At 38.3% G+C, this 17,501-nt stretch overlaps 1 protein-coding gene across 1 annotated transcript in view; it reads right to left on the bottom strand.

The window, feature by feature from the left end:
• Window positions 1-17,501, bottom strand: part of ARIH1 (ariadne RBR E3 ubiquitin protein ligase 1) — a 129,850-nt gene that overhangs the window by 8,760 nt on the left and 103,589 nt on the right. Inside the window, exons 8-12 of the mRNA XM_049852676.1 lie at window positions 13,261-13,303; window positions 12,646-12,717; window positions 9,773-9,903; window positions 6,472-6,529; window positions 1,432-1,692 (exon numbers count right to left, since the gene is read on the bottom strand). Of these exons, the coding sequence (XP_049708633.1) occupies window positions 1,432-1,692; window positions 6,472-6,529; window positions 9,773-9,903; window positions 12,646-12,717; window positions 13,261-13,303 (565 nt within the window). The remainder of the gene's footprint in view (window positions 1-1,431; window positions 1,693-6,471; window positions 6,530-9,772; window positions 9,904-12,645; window positions 12,718-13,260; window positions 13,304-17,501) is intronic.

Here is a 17,501-nt window from a genome sequence, read left to right as displayed (position 1 = left end):
TGATAACCTCTAAATCTTTGGAAATTCCCCAATGACTGAAGTGTCTTTATGAGGGCTCCAGACAATCAAAGAAAACAAAACAAACAAACAAAAAAACTCCTTGCCCTCGAGTTGACTCTGACTCATAGTGACCCTACAGGACAGAGTAGAACTGCCCCATAGAGTTTCCAAGGAGCTCCTGGTGGATTCGAACTGCCAGTCTTTTGGTTCGCAGCCACAGCACTTAAACACTACACTACCAGGGTTTCCACACCTAACCTAAAAGGTTATGCTAATGAGGTGACTCTTAAGCGGGGACTGACCAGGTCAGACTCATCTAGTGATAGCATTTAATGTCAGGGGAGAGGGCACAGTCAATCAATCATGCCTATGCAAAAAACCAAAACCCACTGCCATCCAGTCGATTCCAACTCATAGTGAGTGATTCTATAGGACAGAGAACTAACTGCCCCATAAGGTTTCCAAGGAGCAGCATTCAAATTGCTGACCTTTTATAGTTAGCAGCTGAGCTCTTGATCACTGCACCACCAGGGCTCCATGCTATGTACTAAGGGCCCAAAGAAGGTTCTGGACACAGAAGCTTCATGGATTTCCTGGTTGGTGAAAGACACTGATGCACTGGGATGGCAGCATGTCATGTGGGACATGGAAGTTCCACACGGGAAACCCACCCAGACCTCGTCCTATGGTTTTGTTTGTAGCCTTTTTGCTATGGTAAAACTATATTAAAAGTACAGAGCCTTCCTCAGTTTTGTGAGTTGTTCTAGCAAATTACTGAACCTGAGGGAGTAGTGGGAGCCAGCAGGTCAGAAATGGGGGATGGGGGGGCGTGAGGGGGGCAGTGGAGTACTCTGGGCTTCCTGTGGGAGTAGTGAGAAAACCCCAAAATTGTAGTCAGGTCAGAACTGAGGGTGTCAGGGGGACCCCAAGCTTGAAGTTGGCATATAAAATCTTGGGCAGACTTGGCAGTTTGGTGGACTGTGCCCTTTACCTTTTGCGATATGACCTAGCTCCAGGTGATTAGGATCCGAGGAAACAATATCACACCTGTAGTTGAGGTGAATTAATAGATTGCACCCATGTGAGAAGTGGGAATAATACCAGGAAGGTATTATTCTCTAATTATTCCCTTTTTAAAATAGAAATAGAAGAAGTTAAATAATTCGCTCCAAGTCAAGTGAGCTGGAAAAGTGATGAAGTCAAGATTCAAATCCAGGGCACTTAATTGCTAGCTAACTAAACCACATCAATGTGAATGTAGTTTAGGACAAGAAATTTAAATTTCTTTCCTGTATCTTGCTAATGAATACTATGTTTACTCACATTTTCTGCATAGACAGAACCTTTAAAACCCTATTTATACTTTCTATGAAAGACCAAGTGGTCCTATGAGACAGGATGAGCTTTTATCTCCCCTGAAACTATACCTACCTCAAAGATAATGGACTGGTTATTCTTTTTGAGGTAGAAGGCGAAGACATAAGTGTACATGAGTGTGGCACGACACTGGCAGAGGACATCGACTGCTTTCTTCAGGAACTGCACCTCAATCCAGGACATGTTGTGCTGCTGCATCTCCTCCATTTTCTGCTTCACCTGAGCATACAGTTTGTGCTCAAAGCGTAGACTCTGCATGTGGTTCATATAGCGATTACAGTAGAACAGGTACCTCTGTAGGGCTGCCCTAGATCGCTGTTCCATTAAGAAAAACAAATACATTATACACAAAAGCTGTTATCCATATTTACTGGTGAAGCAATATAGGAACTGAATCTATAATCAGCAACAAAACGGACTAATACTATCTTTGTTATTTAGTACTCCTTTGACAGTTCTACAGCTGTGCTTTCCAATACAGTAGTCACTAGCCACAAGGGCTACTTAGCTTCAATTAGTTAAAATTAAAAATTCAGTTCCTCAGTGCTCAGTAGCCATTTGTGGTTAGGACACAGGTTATCTCCATCATTACACTGGATAGCGCTGTTCTAAATACACAATGAGATGTACAGCAAATGACAAGCACAAACGTTTTAAAGTGGAAAATTAGAGACAACCAGGTATTACATAACTCCTGATTTTATGCAAAAGAAAATAAACAGTACCACTGGTTAAACGTTCTATGCCTCCATGCCCCAAAACTGTATCTGCATTTGATCACATTTCTAGAATTAACCACCAGTTTCAAGGAATACAGGGATAGAAGAACATATTACATGATACCACTGAGTTATAATCGGCAAAAGCCAGAATGTGGAATATTCTATAGGACAAAATGACCAAGCTTCTTCATCAAGTAAATGGCAAGGAAAAAAAATAGGAAGGCTCTATACATCAGTCGAGAAGAGATTAATCAGACACAATTTGTGGACCTGTGTGGAACCTTGATCTGAGCCAACTATAAATGAAAATTTATGAGACAACTGGGGACATGTGAAGATTAGATCATCGTTAATGCTAACAAAACACTACTTTTTAAAAATGTATATGTAATATTTAGAAAGATAAATTTGCTTTGTATTATCGCACTGCAAAAATAATTCACATAGGTTATCTTCCACTATACTATAAATCTCTAAAGAGGATGAACTTCTAAAAACTCGATCTTGGTATCTTTAGTACCTGATATACAGAAAAGTGATAAATAAATGGTTGTTAAACGAAACCACTGCCAAAAGGTTTCTTACCAGACTCACATACTTCCTTTCCTTTCCTTTTACCTCCTCTACACTGCTTGGCTCTATGGATGGTATCTTGCTTTAGAAACACTAAATCTGAAACATATACTTAGCCAATCACATTATTCGATGTGACACAACATGGAAATATCCCAAAAAACCAATACAAGCCATGTTATTTTTAAGACTCAGGTGAGTATCAAATCAATGCTTATGCACTGAAAATTATGCCAATCCCAAAATATATGTGAAAAATAATGTGCTTGGCATTTTTCTTTCCAAAAGTACTAATGTTTCCAAGCCTGCCAAATTCCCAAAATGGAACAGAAAAACCTAAACTATCATATTAAGAAAAAAAGATGCTGGAGAATTTCTGATGTAATCTGACCAACAATTCTGAAACGGCTTCTTCTCGCTAAAATCTCTCTAAAACTCAGCGTGAAAAAAGGAAACCTATACCACTGCAAGTAAGACTAACTTTCCAATCAACTGCCAGAATCTGGATTGAAAAGAGCAACCAGTGGCCTGAAGACACTTTGGAAAAAAACAAAACCGACTGCCCAAATTATGACCTGCAAGCTATTCCCCTACAGCCTGTTGTTGTAAATAAAGGTTACTTGGGACAGTGTCAAACCCAGTAAGTCTTAAGGCTTCTTTAGCATCACAAGGGCAAAAGCAGAGCTGAGTAAAGGCAGCAAAGTCCTTATGGTCCGCAAAGCTGAAAATATTTACTATCTGGACCTTCACAGAAAAAACGTGCAGACCCTTAGTCTAGAAGACAGAAAAATTCAAATGTCTACCACTGCTAGTACTGTGGCATAGTGTATTAAGTCAACAATTATTCTACAATGCAGGTACAGCTTTCTGAGGCACTCAGAGTACCATCATCCAGGTTCTTTATGGATTGTGTACCAACCTCCAAATACATCATCCAGTACTTTCATTTTAAACCTACTACTCCAGTAAACATTAGGCCAGAGTATGGTAGTGGGAGAAGTGGGGAAAGAAGAGAAGCCTAGAAAGACACGTTAATGGTGTGGTCCCTTCTGGAAGGTGTGGCTCCCCAAAACAAAGAAACAAAGGCACTGATATGAAATCTTTCCCTGCACTGTCACAGGAGCAGTGATAGAAGATTCTAGCTTGGTCTAACAGATGTGAACTAAAAAAATAATGCATTCTAGGCATTAGAAGCCAGCCTAGAAGCTATCCACAATAACTCATCCATCCTGTAGATCTCAGAAAGAGAGTCTACCAGCACCCAAATGAAGGCCAGGTGAGGTCAAGAATAACCTATATATACTCTCTGGTACTGGCAAATATCATATCTGGCTAGACTGCTTTTCATTCATAATAAGTAAAAATAAAAGGCCCACCAAGGTAATTAGGAAAAACATCATGCAGCATAAGAGAAAAAAAAGATTTCTCCGTGGATGGAAAAGAATTATCAGCAAAATAAAAAAATTTTAGGAAAGGAATGGCCTCTTCAGCAGGATATAAGGCAATCAAGATGGCTTAAAACAGAAAGCCATAAGGGAGAAAAGATGAAGATGAAAAAAACAACAGAAGGAGATGCAATGACAGGCTAAGCTAAATAACAAATGTAATAGCAGAATTAAGTCCAAATGGGAGGCTCGAAAAAGCACGATGACTATTGTAGAGCTTTTATATCAAAATTACATGGGTGGTGCATTTCACACTGGAGTCTAAAGGCCACTAGATATGGGCTAGGCAGGGGTGCCAACTGACCTGGTCTCAGCAGTGTGTGGAATTTTAAAATGTTTTAAAAATTTTAAAAATCTGGTAACACCTAAAAAAAAAAAATACAAGCACTCCGGATCATCTGAAAGAACTCCTTATACCTGAGAACCAAAATTTAATTTCACGGCTTACATGTGCGAAATGGATAAAATTGGCATTAAGTAGCATTATTTTATAAAGCTGCAGCTTATAATGAGAAAAATCAGTGGTAAGAGAATGCTGTCGTTAGGTGTCATCGAGCTGATTTCAAATCACAGCAACCTCATGTGACAGAGTAAAACAACTGCCCTATAGGGTTTTCTAGGCTGTAAGCTTTACAGGAGCAGATTGCCCGGTCCTTTCTCCTGTGGAGTTGCTGGGTATGTTCGAACTGCCAACCGTCCAGTCAGCAGCTAAGCGCTTAACCATTGCTCCACCAGGCCTCCTTGGTAAGAGAATACATCAATAACAAATTCTAGTCAAGTCAAATCATGACGACTGTAGGAATGAAGGTCTGCAACAGTTGAGTAGAAAACTGGCCGGAGAATGAGTTACCACACGGCTTAGTGGTATGTTGTTGTGAGCTGCTGTCGAGTTGGCCCTTGACTCATGGTGACCCCATGCACAACCGACAGAACCTTTGTGATTCATAGGGTTTTTAATCGGCTGATTTTTGGAAGTAGATTAGCTTTTCTGAAACCTGTTCAGAATCACAGCAACACGCAAGCCTCCAATGACAGACTAGTGGTGGCTGCGCCTGAGGTGAGTTGGCCAGCAATTGGACCCCAGGTCTCTTGAATAAATCCACTGCCATTGAGCTGATTCCGACTCACAGCGAGCCTAGAGGACAAAACAGAACTGCCCCATAGGGTTTCCAAGGAGCACCTAGTAGATTCGAACTGCCAACCTTTTGGTTAGTAGTCATAGCTCTTAACCAGCAGAGTTTCCACTTAGCAGTATAAAAAAAAAAGTCAAAACCTCTGCTGTCAAGTCTTAGCAGTATAGTAACACTAAGCTCAAAAGAATCCAGCCACATAGCAGCCTATTAGCAGTAATTTAATTTCCACAAACAACATTATTTATCAAATGAAATTAATGTTAATTTGAGCTTCACTGGTTTTGCAGCTCTCTTTATTTGGCTGTATAGCTGTATAATGCTGTAAGAGTTTAATGTTAGAATTACATCTATGGAGTCCCTCAGTGGTGCAAGCTGTCAGCATGCTTGGCTGCTAACTGAAAGGCTGGCAGTTTGAGTCCACTCAAAGGTGCCTTGTAAGAAGGGCCGGCAATCTACTTCTGAAAAAATCAGCCCTTGAAAACCCTAAGGAGCACAGCTCTACTCTGACACACATGGGGTCTTCATGAGTCCAGAACTGACTCGATGGCAACTTTTTTTCCCCCAATGAATATAATTTAAATCAACACTTCAATACATGGGGATTTTTTCCTTTAACAATACGACAGGATTTAAAAAAACCCAGAATTAGGTCTTAATGGTATATTTTTTATTAGAAAATAAATTTTAAAGAAACATTAAAAAGTGAAACAATCCAAAACAGATGCAAAGCATGTTTTGGACTGCATCCAGGCTAGGCTAACCATTTGAAAATATTTTGAGACAACTGAAGAATTTCAATATGGACTAAACGAATATAAGGAATTATTTAATTGGGTAAATGTAATTGAGTTATTTTGCTTGGGGAGGGAAGTTCTTGATGAATACTGACGTAAAAGAAATTAGAAATAAGGGCCATTTAACAAACGCTACTCTCTACGCTCTTTGCTTGGGAAAAAAAGAAATCCTGACATCAAGACTGCTGAAACCTGCAGCTCTACTACATGACTAGATTAACTAAAAGTAAGCAAACAAATTTATAAATAAGGATGTTCTGATTAATTAGTTTGTATAGATTCTCTTCTTAAATATAAACAGATACTCAGCATTTATTGGGGTATTTTTCCTTAAACCTTTCGGAGTTGAAAACTTTTGCTGAATTATTCCCTAATGAATGCACAACGCATGTTCCCATTTAAGTCTTAAGAGAATGAATGTACTTACCTCCTGTGCGTCTCTTGCTGCCTTTGCATCATCCTCATTGTAACGGTTACAGTTGTACCTTAAAGTAAATTAAGAGGATGCCATAAAACAATAAAAAGAGAACAAATCACAATTTTAACCAACATTCTCCTTTACAGATAAACCGAGATGTTAAAATGCCCAAGGTACTACAATTATGACAGAATTACTGAGCTGAAAAAACCAAAAGTGCTGCTGAATCTAACCTACACCTAGTGTCTGAATATGCTCTGTCCTAATGAATGGGTTCCCTCTTCAGTATCAGGAAGTTCCCCGCCTCCAGAGGCAGTCAGTTCCACATCAGCTCACCTATAATCATTAGGAAACACTGTCATTCTAGAACTTCCATTTACTGGCTATAGTTTGAATTTCTCAATCAATTTTTGAAGATAGGGACTATCTCATTTCCTAGCTCTTCTCTTACTTAAGCCAAATAGTCTCCATTATCTAGAGTTACTCACCTTACCTGTTCTTTTATAAGCAAAAGAGAACCAGTAGGCAGCATGCAATTTACTTTAATGCTATTACAGTTTATAACAGTCATTTAAAATTACGTGACACACATAATGGGGGGTAGAGAGGAAACAGGACTAAGAGTGGCTGTTCCCTTGTCCTGGATACTCTACCTCTTTTATGCAGCCTACATTATGGGAGAAGCTGATATTTATTAAGTACTTATTACATACTTGCTAAAAACTTTCTATGTACTATTGCATATTATTCTTACTGATCAGATGAGGAATTAGGTAAAGTGAAGACAAGTAAAATCACATAGGTAGTTTCAGAGCTGGCAATTACTATGTCTGTCTGCCAAGTAAGGTTCATACTCTTAACCCGTGAGTACTACACTACTCATAGGCTATTAAGTCCTATTTGCAGAATGTTTTAACACTGATCTTTTTCAAGGAAAAATTTGACTTTAATTTAAATCTTGTTAAATTAAGCCACTATTCCATCTTGTCAAGCTCTTTAGGATTTTAATGGTCAATATATTCAATATTCCTCCTTTGATGTTACCCCAAAATGTATGCAAGATTCTTTTATCAGTTCAAGCAAGATTCTTATATCAGTTCAAGTAAGACATCAATAAAACAGACCAGGAAAAGAGTATGTAATAATGTATGAATAAAAAGGATTAGGACAAAGCCTTTCAACAAGCCTTTAAAGCTATTCCATAAGGAAGATATGAATCCGTTTATCTGTATTCCTAGAAATGGTCATTCAATCAATTCCAAATATACCTACCTACCTGCATTCAAAGCCTAGGCCATAAACTTCTCAGTCCACACTGAAATACCACACTGAAATCTTAAACACATTCATTGATCCAACATCCTCATGGTACCATTTAATATTGGGATTTTGCAGGAGGGAACAAATAAGTTCTATGGTCCATATATAGTTGGAATAAATCACAAATTTTGAAAATTTGGAATTACATTTTGTCTGTCTCTAGTCTTTGGAATCTATTTTTCATCATTACTCAGAAATAAAACACTGGCTCAGCGATTTCATCTTCAAGTTTTTTTTTCCCCTGGAAATCTTTACTGTTACAAAAATATATATAACACAATACTTGCCAATTCAGCATTTTTTACATGTACAATTCAGTAACACCAATACATTAGTTATGTTGGGCAACCATCACTTATCTTCAGGTTTAAAGTACCCCAGACCACACTTCAATTGGGTCAGACTAATTATTCATTTCCTCCTAGCTTGACTTTATGGTCCTCTCTCACTAATAATTTACTCTACCTATCACAATAATCACTCTTGTTGACAGAAACAGAAATTGCCATCTATTGGTCAACTATCAACATTTGTCCACCTGCATCTTTTCTTCCTATCTGTTTTATCTTTAATAACTCTCCTTTTGATACTTTTTTTTTTTTTTTTTTTAATATTTGTAAGCCTTAACTCATTCTGGGCTTCATTTGCCCAGCATTATTTAAGGATCTTAAACCCAGAAAAGCAAACAGGATTCATCTACGCTTCCAACTCAGGTAACTGACAGTGCTACCAGAAATGCTCTTTTGAAGATTCGGAGACATTTTCAGATTTTAGAAGGAAAGCATGCCATGATTCATTTGCAATGTCAGCTGTGGGTAAAGGCAAGACACAAGCAGCATATCTGACACCCTGGCCCAGGTCACTCTTCTGTACCCATCATTTGTTATGTGCCTTTTTAAGGTCCTGATGTAGCTCATTTCAAATCTGAGATACGCTCAGAGATTCCCTTATACAAACAACACATCTCTAAATAACATTTCTTCACTTTCTTCTCCCTTTACTACACTTGTCAACAGAGGGAATTTAGGGTCTGACTTCTTAAAATCTAGGGTGCCTGTCTGGCTAAACCCGAAATACACTTCCGCAGCTCTAACAGGGGCACACTCACTTTCTTTATCTCCATGCGCCCAGTCAGTTTTGACCTATTCAGAATTAACTTCGGATAAGTAATCCCTCTTACTATTTCTCTAACATCTATCCAGTGAAACCAAAAGGGAAGACTTGCCATTCTCCTAAGTTCAGATCCCCTTCATCTTGTCTTGAATCTACAATCTCTTCCCTTGCCATTCATTCTCTACAAAGCAGCCAGAATTATAAGACATCGCTCTCACTGAAAACCCTTTATCCCTACTAAATGAAAAACAATGGTGCCATCGAGATAAATGCAAATGACATCAAGCTTCAGTTTGGGGGAAACTTAACAAACTGGGAAGTAAAGGCCCCACCTAAAGAGCTGCCACTCAGTTCTACGTTGCTAAACAGGCATAGCAGGCCTGTTTCAAAGTTTCACAGATAAGCTAAAAATCTGGATTTGCAGGGGAATGTCTAAATTTTAGGACAAATTTTTGTCTAAGTGATATGCAGGGTAAATAAAACACACCTGCAGGTTGAGGTTTCTCCACAGCCTGTTAGTTTTCAACTTCTGCCGAGAAAGCAGAACTCTCTGAACAGGTCATTTACTTTCACATCACTGTACTTTTGTTCATGCTGCTCCTTTCGTCCCGAATGTATTTCCCACCACTTTTTCAACTAATGAATTTAGCCATGCTTACAGTTAATCTCAATTGTTAACCTCCTCTGTGAAACAGGCCTAACTAATCCCTCTTTCTGCATAGCTTGCATACACTCTAACGATGACCACACACTATTTTTATTTTACTTATCCCCAAGTTAGATGGTGACCTTTATGAGGTAGAAGCCTTATTTATAATACCTGGCACACAGCACATACTTATGTGAACATATTCTTCCCTTCATATCCCCAACCTACCAGGCAGATCCATGTGGTTCCCAAGGGCCAAGACACACCCAGCAAAACTCTGCTTTACAGTTCTGGTTACGACAGACCATGTGATTACAACCGCCATCCTTCTCAATTGTGACATGGCATTTGGGACATTCCTATGAAGAGAAACTATAAAGTTGGTGTCAATGCTACACTAGGTTGTATTACTACCACTGAGGAGAAGCCAGTTCTAGAGTCAATTTATTTTCATATACCATATTCATTGTAATAAATACGTGTAAAACACTTAAAATAGTGTCCAACACTTAATAATCATTATTAAAAATTAGTTATCACTGGCTTTTAAGTGTACAATTTTATGAAGATTTTTTTAAGTGGGGTCAGGGGACAAAAACATTGTAAGCACATTTTATCATATATGTAGTAACAGTAGTTTCATGGGAGGTGAAACATTTTATGTAAATATACACTTCTCATGTCATCTAGAAATAATTACTGAGCTTTTACTATATCCCATGCACTGTTCTCAATGTTTAATATGCATTAATATGTATTAATATGCATTACGATTTCCATTTATCAGGTGAACAAACTAAGGTAGAGAGAAATAATGAAGAAATTAGTCCAAAGTCACCCATGTAGTAAATAAGAGTCAAGATTCAAATACAAGCAATTTGGTCTCAAGAGCCAGGCAAGCAGGAAATCAGGCCTTGACTGGCAAATTTTTCTTTTGTCTACGCAATTTCCCAACTGTCATCTGCCTAATACCCGTATTTTAAATTCTTCTCATTGTGGTCCATTTACAAATGTGTTACAGAGATTGGGTTAGGTTGTGTTTTCCAAGTCCCTATCATTTTCTCCATGGCTGGTGAGTCAAAGTCACTGTCCTTTAGGTCTATTGTTGCTGTCTTTCTGAAATATCTAGAAAATTAAACTCACCCATTATAGTTATTAAAATTATAAATAACATATAAAGCTTGTACTTTTGCTGTATTTGCATATGTTTGTAACCCCTACTGGGGGGGGAGTATCATCCATTTATTATTTACATAATTTGGCATTCTTTGTGAAACTGACTATCCTACCCACAATCTATAATAGTTTTAAATAGGCCAATATGGCAACCTTTTAAATTATATATTTTAAATTGAATTTCTGAAATTACCCATATAAGATATTTTCCCAAATAAGCAAATTCCAAGAATAAAATGTTTGTTTCATTCTACATTTCATGGTTATAATTAACTAAACAGTGTTAAGCTCCCAGTATGTCAGGCTACCATCAACTAGCTGCAAATCTGTTTAAGAAGCTAATAAGAATAATAAATAAAAGGCTCTGAAACCTCTCAAACTCTTGGTGTCATCTCAAAACTACCAAGTAGCTATTTTTGCTACTATAAATTGCCATTCTTCCTGGGTAACTCACTTCATCTTCTAAACAAAGTAAAAAATATCCAAGAGTTTCACAGAGCATATTTAAGGTTCCTGGGACTTTAATAAAGTAACAACAAAAAGAAGTAACCACTTGCTTTCCTGACAGTATAGATAGTATATCTAGCAAAGTTTTTTTTTTTTTGAGTGACATGAATCATGCTTATCATGATAGCTTTTAGAAAGCAAAATAATAATAATAATTTCTACCTTATATTCCTTAAATATTTAGGTACTAGTTTTACGTGACAGAAATCACTGTTTCACTGCTAATGCTTTCTGGGGGACAGAAAACTTAATTCACCAAACAGTACACTTGTATGTTTTAACCTTTTTGGGTACAGCAGGGTATTAATAGTATAACATCGTGGCTGGTCTTATCGTTTAAGCACTCCTTATTTCTACCATCGTCCCATGACGAGGGGGTGAACAGTGCAAAGTTATAATACTGGTCAAACACTCAAAGAGTATTCTCTAAAGCATCATCTTCACATGCGAAAGACAATACTAAAAATGAATAGCCCATGAATCAGTCTATCATTCACCACTGGTTACTTCCTATACAGGTAAAATATGAAACTGAATTATTCTTTAAAAAAGATGGGTACTTATGTAAGTTTGTACCAAGAGACTGGCTGGGGACCAAGAAACTGAGATTCAAATGCCCCCTTATCATTATCGATACCAAAGAAGGGTGCTCAAGATTACCTGCACTTAGTAAAACACCTCCATCCAGGGTGAAGGAAGTAGTTCATGGTCATAAAGAGCTTAAATTTTGAAACCAGCATCACGAGCAATGTATTTCAAAACAAACAAACCAAAAAGAAACAACAAAAAACCAAGGGTACCTATTATTACCCCAAAACTTCTATTTCTCAGGAGTCAAGTCTCTTAATAAATCATATTTTAAAAGTTTCACATGAAGTGAGGGTTGAAGAATCTTTAAGTCTAGTTCAGTTACAAAATAAAAACTTACAGTTGCTTAGCTGCTCTGCTCTAGAGAAATGACTGCCCTAAAGAAATGAATGACTCCTTAAAAAGGTAAACCTTGGGGAGTTTAAGGCAGAAATGTAAATAAGCCTAATAAAAGCTAGAAGGAGTAACTCTACAGTACAATTGTATACTAAAAGGAAGCCAAGAACAGTATGATGAAGAGGCATTATCAGACCTCAGATTAGAAAAATTGTTAGTAGCTTTTTCTTTAACTTCTCCTATAGAAGAAAATTTCTAAAGCATACTGCTGCATATATAGCAGTTTAGTACCCAGTATTCTAAAGTAAAATTAACAGAAACTCTGAAGTAAATTCAAACACAAAAACGGGAAAGTAGGCTAGACAGGAAATCATTTTGAAGAAGTTTAATGGAGACAGGAGCCCTTAACTAGGTGCCGTTACAGCTTTGGCCAATGCAGATGCACCTATCCTTACGAGTTCCATTATCAAGAGTTGCTGAAAGAAAATACCAACCTTTGTGTTAGCTGCAATCCAATTGGAGGTTTCACTGTCATCATCACACTTTTTAATCCACTTCTTTAACCACTGTTTGAAAATAACAACTGTTAGGGTACAACAAAAGTCTTTAAAAAAAAATGATGGCAAATTACTTCAGCACTTAATTACAAGTATATAAATATAAAAGGGAAAGACCAAGATTATCACTGGGCTTACTTCCTTTTGAACCAGGGAAATTCTGCAGTTTATATATAGTATAAAATATAGTATACCAGTCTATAAAATCAACCAAAGGAGGATTTCTTTAGCGGAAGCTCAGTGGGGAACCCAGAGCTTGCTCCAAGGTGTGTTTCTCAAGTCCGCTAATTCCAAACTCTGCCGGGGGGGTGCTTTAACCATGGTTACCCTGACAATCTGGAGGCAGGCTTGTTTTTTTCTTCTTCTTATCACAAAGAATGCTCCCTAAATATCTACAATCATCATCTAAAATAAAGCCCCCTTCCCCACCCCGCTCCAAAACAAATCTATGTACTAACGGACAGATCAAATTAGAGGCTGCGATTTTTAGTCACAAAGTCATAAAAATGCCCCATAACGTTATTTTAAAATGAAAATGCCAGATGAACTCACCTTACATTTAACAGGATCATGCCAATTTTCTCCACAGTTAAAGCTGTTAAGTGACAAAGAGTTAAAAGAAGTAAATCCTAACTACTTTAAGTAAATAAACAAAACAAACCAACCAACCATTTTCATGGTTTGTATTTCCACCAATTTCTGTTGTTGTTGGCTGCCGTTGATTTGGCCCCAACCCATGGCGGCCCCACGCACATCGGGATCGAATCGTGGTAACCTATAGGATTTTCACTGGTTGATTTTCCAGAAGTAGATCATCAGGCCTTTCTTCCTAGTTTGTCTTAGTCTGGAAGCACCAACGAAACCTGTTTAACATCACAGCAACACATGAGCCTCCCCTCCATAGACAGGTGATGGCTGTGCTGGAAGGTGCCTTGGCCATTAATCAAACCCTGGTCTCCAGAATGGAAGACAAGAATTCTACCACTGAACTACCACTGCCCCCACCAATTTCTAGTGGTTGGCAACTACAAGGGCAGGAATCATTTCGGTTTATTCTACAGTAAATTACCTAGAATTTACCATTATGACTAGGTATACAGTGGGTACTCAATCGATGTGTGCAAAATGAATGACTACAAAAGCATGAAAACATGCTTGGCTGACAATTTCATAACAAATTTCTATCTAAAGAGCTACCAAACTGTTAAAAAAAAAACAAAAAACAAAAAACAATTTACCTAGACATGCATTGTTTTTATATCTAGGGTTCCTTGCTGTAACCATTCCAATTAAAAACAAGTGGAAACAATTTTCATTAATTTAATAATTGTTAAGGCACCTAATATGATATTTACAACTTAAATTTCAGCCAATGTTTCATTACTGTATAATAAATCTTTTATTTAAATACTCCAAATGAAGATTAAGAGTCTGACTTCATAATTATATAGTTTAATACAAACACACAGTAAATTATGTGGAAATCAAACAGGTCACATCTTTGCATAAACCAAATAAATAAACCACAGCCTTGTAAAGAGAAGTGGCACCAGTCAAGGTTTTAAAAAAAAGAATGGACCTAAATGTTCTCTAAACCAAAACCAAAGCAGTTGCTGTCAATTCTAACTCATGGAGACCTCACGTGTGCAGAGTAGAACCTCTCCACCGGGTTTTCAAGACTGTGACCTTTTGGAGGCAGATCACCAGGCACGTCTTCTGAGCTACCTCTGGGTGGGTTCAAACCACCAACATTTTGGCTAGTAGTCAGGCACTTAACCACTTATGCCATCCAGGGACTCCTCAAGTAATTTGGGAATGTCAAAAATCCTTTGCATAAAAGAGGAAACTATTGATTTAAATAGTTTTCTTGATAATGGTTACTTTTGGAGAGGAAGATGGGGAATGGGATGGAGCAGAGAACTAGTGGGCTTCAAATGTATCTGTCGTATTTTATTTTTCAACAAAAACAAAATACGAATTTTGATAAAGCTCGGTTGTAGATACCTACATGTTATTACCTTGTTATTCTCTACATCTCTATTAATGTTTCATACAAAAAATGTATTTCAAAGTACATATGGAATCAATCAATCCAGAGACTCTGAAACTTGCTCTTGAATGTACAGTAGCTAAAGTAAAAGAAGAAATGAAGAAAAAGAGCTGAATGGAAGATTTCAAAGGGCAGCTTGAGAAGACAAAGTATTATAATGAAATGTGCAAAGACCTGAAGTTAGAAAACCAAAAGAGAAGAACATGCTCAGCATTTCTCAAGGTGAAAGAAATGAAGAAAAAATTCAAGCTTCTACTTGCAGTGCTGAAGGATCTATGGGCAACAAATTGAACAATGAAGGACGCTTCAAAAGAAGATGAAAGGAAGAGAGTCATTGTACCAAAGAGAAATGGTCGACGTTCAACCATTTTAGGAAGTAGCATATGATCAGGAACCAATGGTACTGAAGGAAGAAGTCCAGGCTGCACTGGAGGCACTGGAGAAAAAAAAGCTCCAGGAACTGATGGAATATTAACTGAGATGTTTCAATAAACAGATGCAACGTTGGAAGTGCTCACTCATTTATGCCAAGAAAATTGGAAGACAGATACCTGGTTAACTGACTGGAGGAGATCCTATCTGTTCCCATTCCAAAGAAAAATGATCCAATAGAATGCAGGAATTATCAAACAATATCGTATGCAAGTAAAATTTTGCTGAAGATAATTAAAAATGGTTGCAGCAGTACATGGACAGGAAATTGCCAGAAATTCAAGCCGGATTCAGAAGAGGATGTGGAACAAGGGATATCACTGCTAATGTCAGGTGGATCTTGGCTGAAAGCAGAGAATGTCAGAAAGACGTTTTCCTGTGTTTTATTGACTATGCAAAGGCTTTGACTGTGTATCTTAACAAAATACGGATAACACTGTGAAGACCGGGAATTCCAGAACACTTAATCGTGCTCATGTGGACTGCCTAAGACGCAGTCATCTGAACAGAACATAGGGGATACTGTGTGGTTCAAAATCAGGAAGGGTGTGCACCAGGGTTGTGTCCTTTCACCATACTTATTCAACTGTATGTTGAGCAAATAATCCGAGAAGCTGGACTATACGAAGATTGGAGGAAGGCTCATTTAGACAACCTGCCATACACAGGCGACATAACCTTGCTTGCTGAAAGTGAAAAGGACTTAAAGCACTTACTGAAGATCAATGACCACAGCCTTCAGCATGAATTATACCTCAACGTAAAGAAAACAAAAATCCTCACAACTGGACCAATAAGCAACATCATGATAAACCAGGAAAAGACTGAAGTTGTCAAGGATTTCATTTTACTTGGATCCACAATTAACACCCATGGAAGCAGCAGTCAAGTAATCAAAAGATGCACTGCACTGGGCAATCTGCTGCAAAAGACCTCTTGGAAGTGCTGAAAGGCAAAAATGTCACCTTGAAGCCTAAGATGTGCCTGACCCAAGCCATGGTATTTTCAATCACCTCATACGCATGTGAAAGCTGGACAATGAGTAAGGAAATCTGAAGAACTGATATATTTGTATTATGGTGTTGATGAAGAATATCAAATATTCCATGACTGCCAGCAGAATGAACAGCCTGTCTTAAAAGAAGTACAGCCAGAATGCTCCTTAGAAGTGAGGATGACCTGGTAGCTTCAAAGAAACAGCCAAACTCCCTAAGGGACGGAATAGCTGGGCTGAGGGCTGTGGGGATCATGGTCTCAGGGAACATCTAGTTCAACTGGCATAACACAGTTTATAAAAAGTATGCTCTACATTCTACTTTGGTGAGTAGCGTCTGGAGTCTTAAAAGCCTGTGAGCACCCATCTAGGATACTCCACTGGTCTCACCCCTTCCAGTATAAGGAAGAATGAAAAAAACTAAAGATACAAGGGAAAAATTAGTACAAAGGACTAATGGACCACCATCTACTGTGGCCTCCACCAGACTGAGTCCAGTGCAACTAGATGGTCCCAGCTACCACTACCGACTGCTCTGACAGGTATCGCAATACAGGGTTCTGGACAGTTAGAACAAAATTCTAACTCAAAAAGAAAGACTAGACTTACTGGCCTAACAGACTGGAGAAACTCTGAGAGTATGGCCCCCGGACACCCTTCCAGCTCAGTGATGGGGTCACTCCTGAGGTTCACCTTGCAGCCAAAGATTGAACAGGCCCATGGAACAAAACAAGACTAAAGGTGTGCATCACTCCTGGGGCAGGGACTGGAAGGCAGGGGGGAAGAGGAAAGATGGTAATAGGGAACCCAGGCATGAGAAGAGGGAGTGTTCACATGTCATGGGGTTAACCAATGTCACAGAACAATGTGTGTACTAACTGTTTGACGAGAAACTAGTTTGTTCTCTAAACCTTCATCTAAAGTAAAAAAAAAAAAAAGTGAGGATGACCAGACTTCATCTGCCACACTTTGGACATCTTATTAAGAGGGACCAGTCTCTGGAGAAGGATATCATGCTTGGTAGAGTAGAAGGTCAGCGAAAAAGAGGAAGACCCTCAACAAGATGGACTGACAGTGACTACAACAATGGGCTCAAGCAAAACAATGATTGTGAGCATGGCACAAGACCAGGGAGTGTTTCATTCTTTTGTACATAGGGTCACTGTGAGGCATAACCAACTAAACAGCACCTAACAACGACATCATATAGGATCAAACTGACAACACCAACTCAAAAGGTTAGACAGGAAGCTTGACAGCACCTAACAACAACATGGAATCAATCAGACTCCACCCTCTAACTACAGGGTAGACTCT

The sequence above is a fragment of the Elephas maximus genome, chromosome 13 (assembly GCF_024166365.1).
Source record: "Elephas maximus indicus isolate mEleMax1 chromosome 13, mEleMax1 primary haplotype, whole genome shotgun sequence".
Taxonomy (NCBI): Eukaryota; Metazoa; Chordata; class Mammalia; order Proboscidea; family Elephantidae; genus Elephas; species Elephas maximus.
This window is presented reverse-complemented; position numbering and strand designations above follow the sequence as displayed.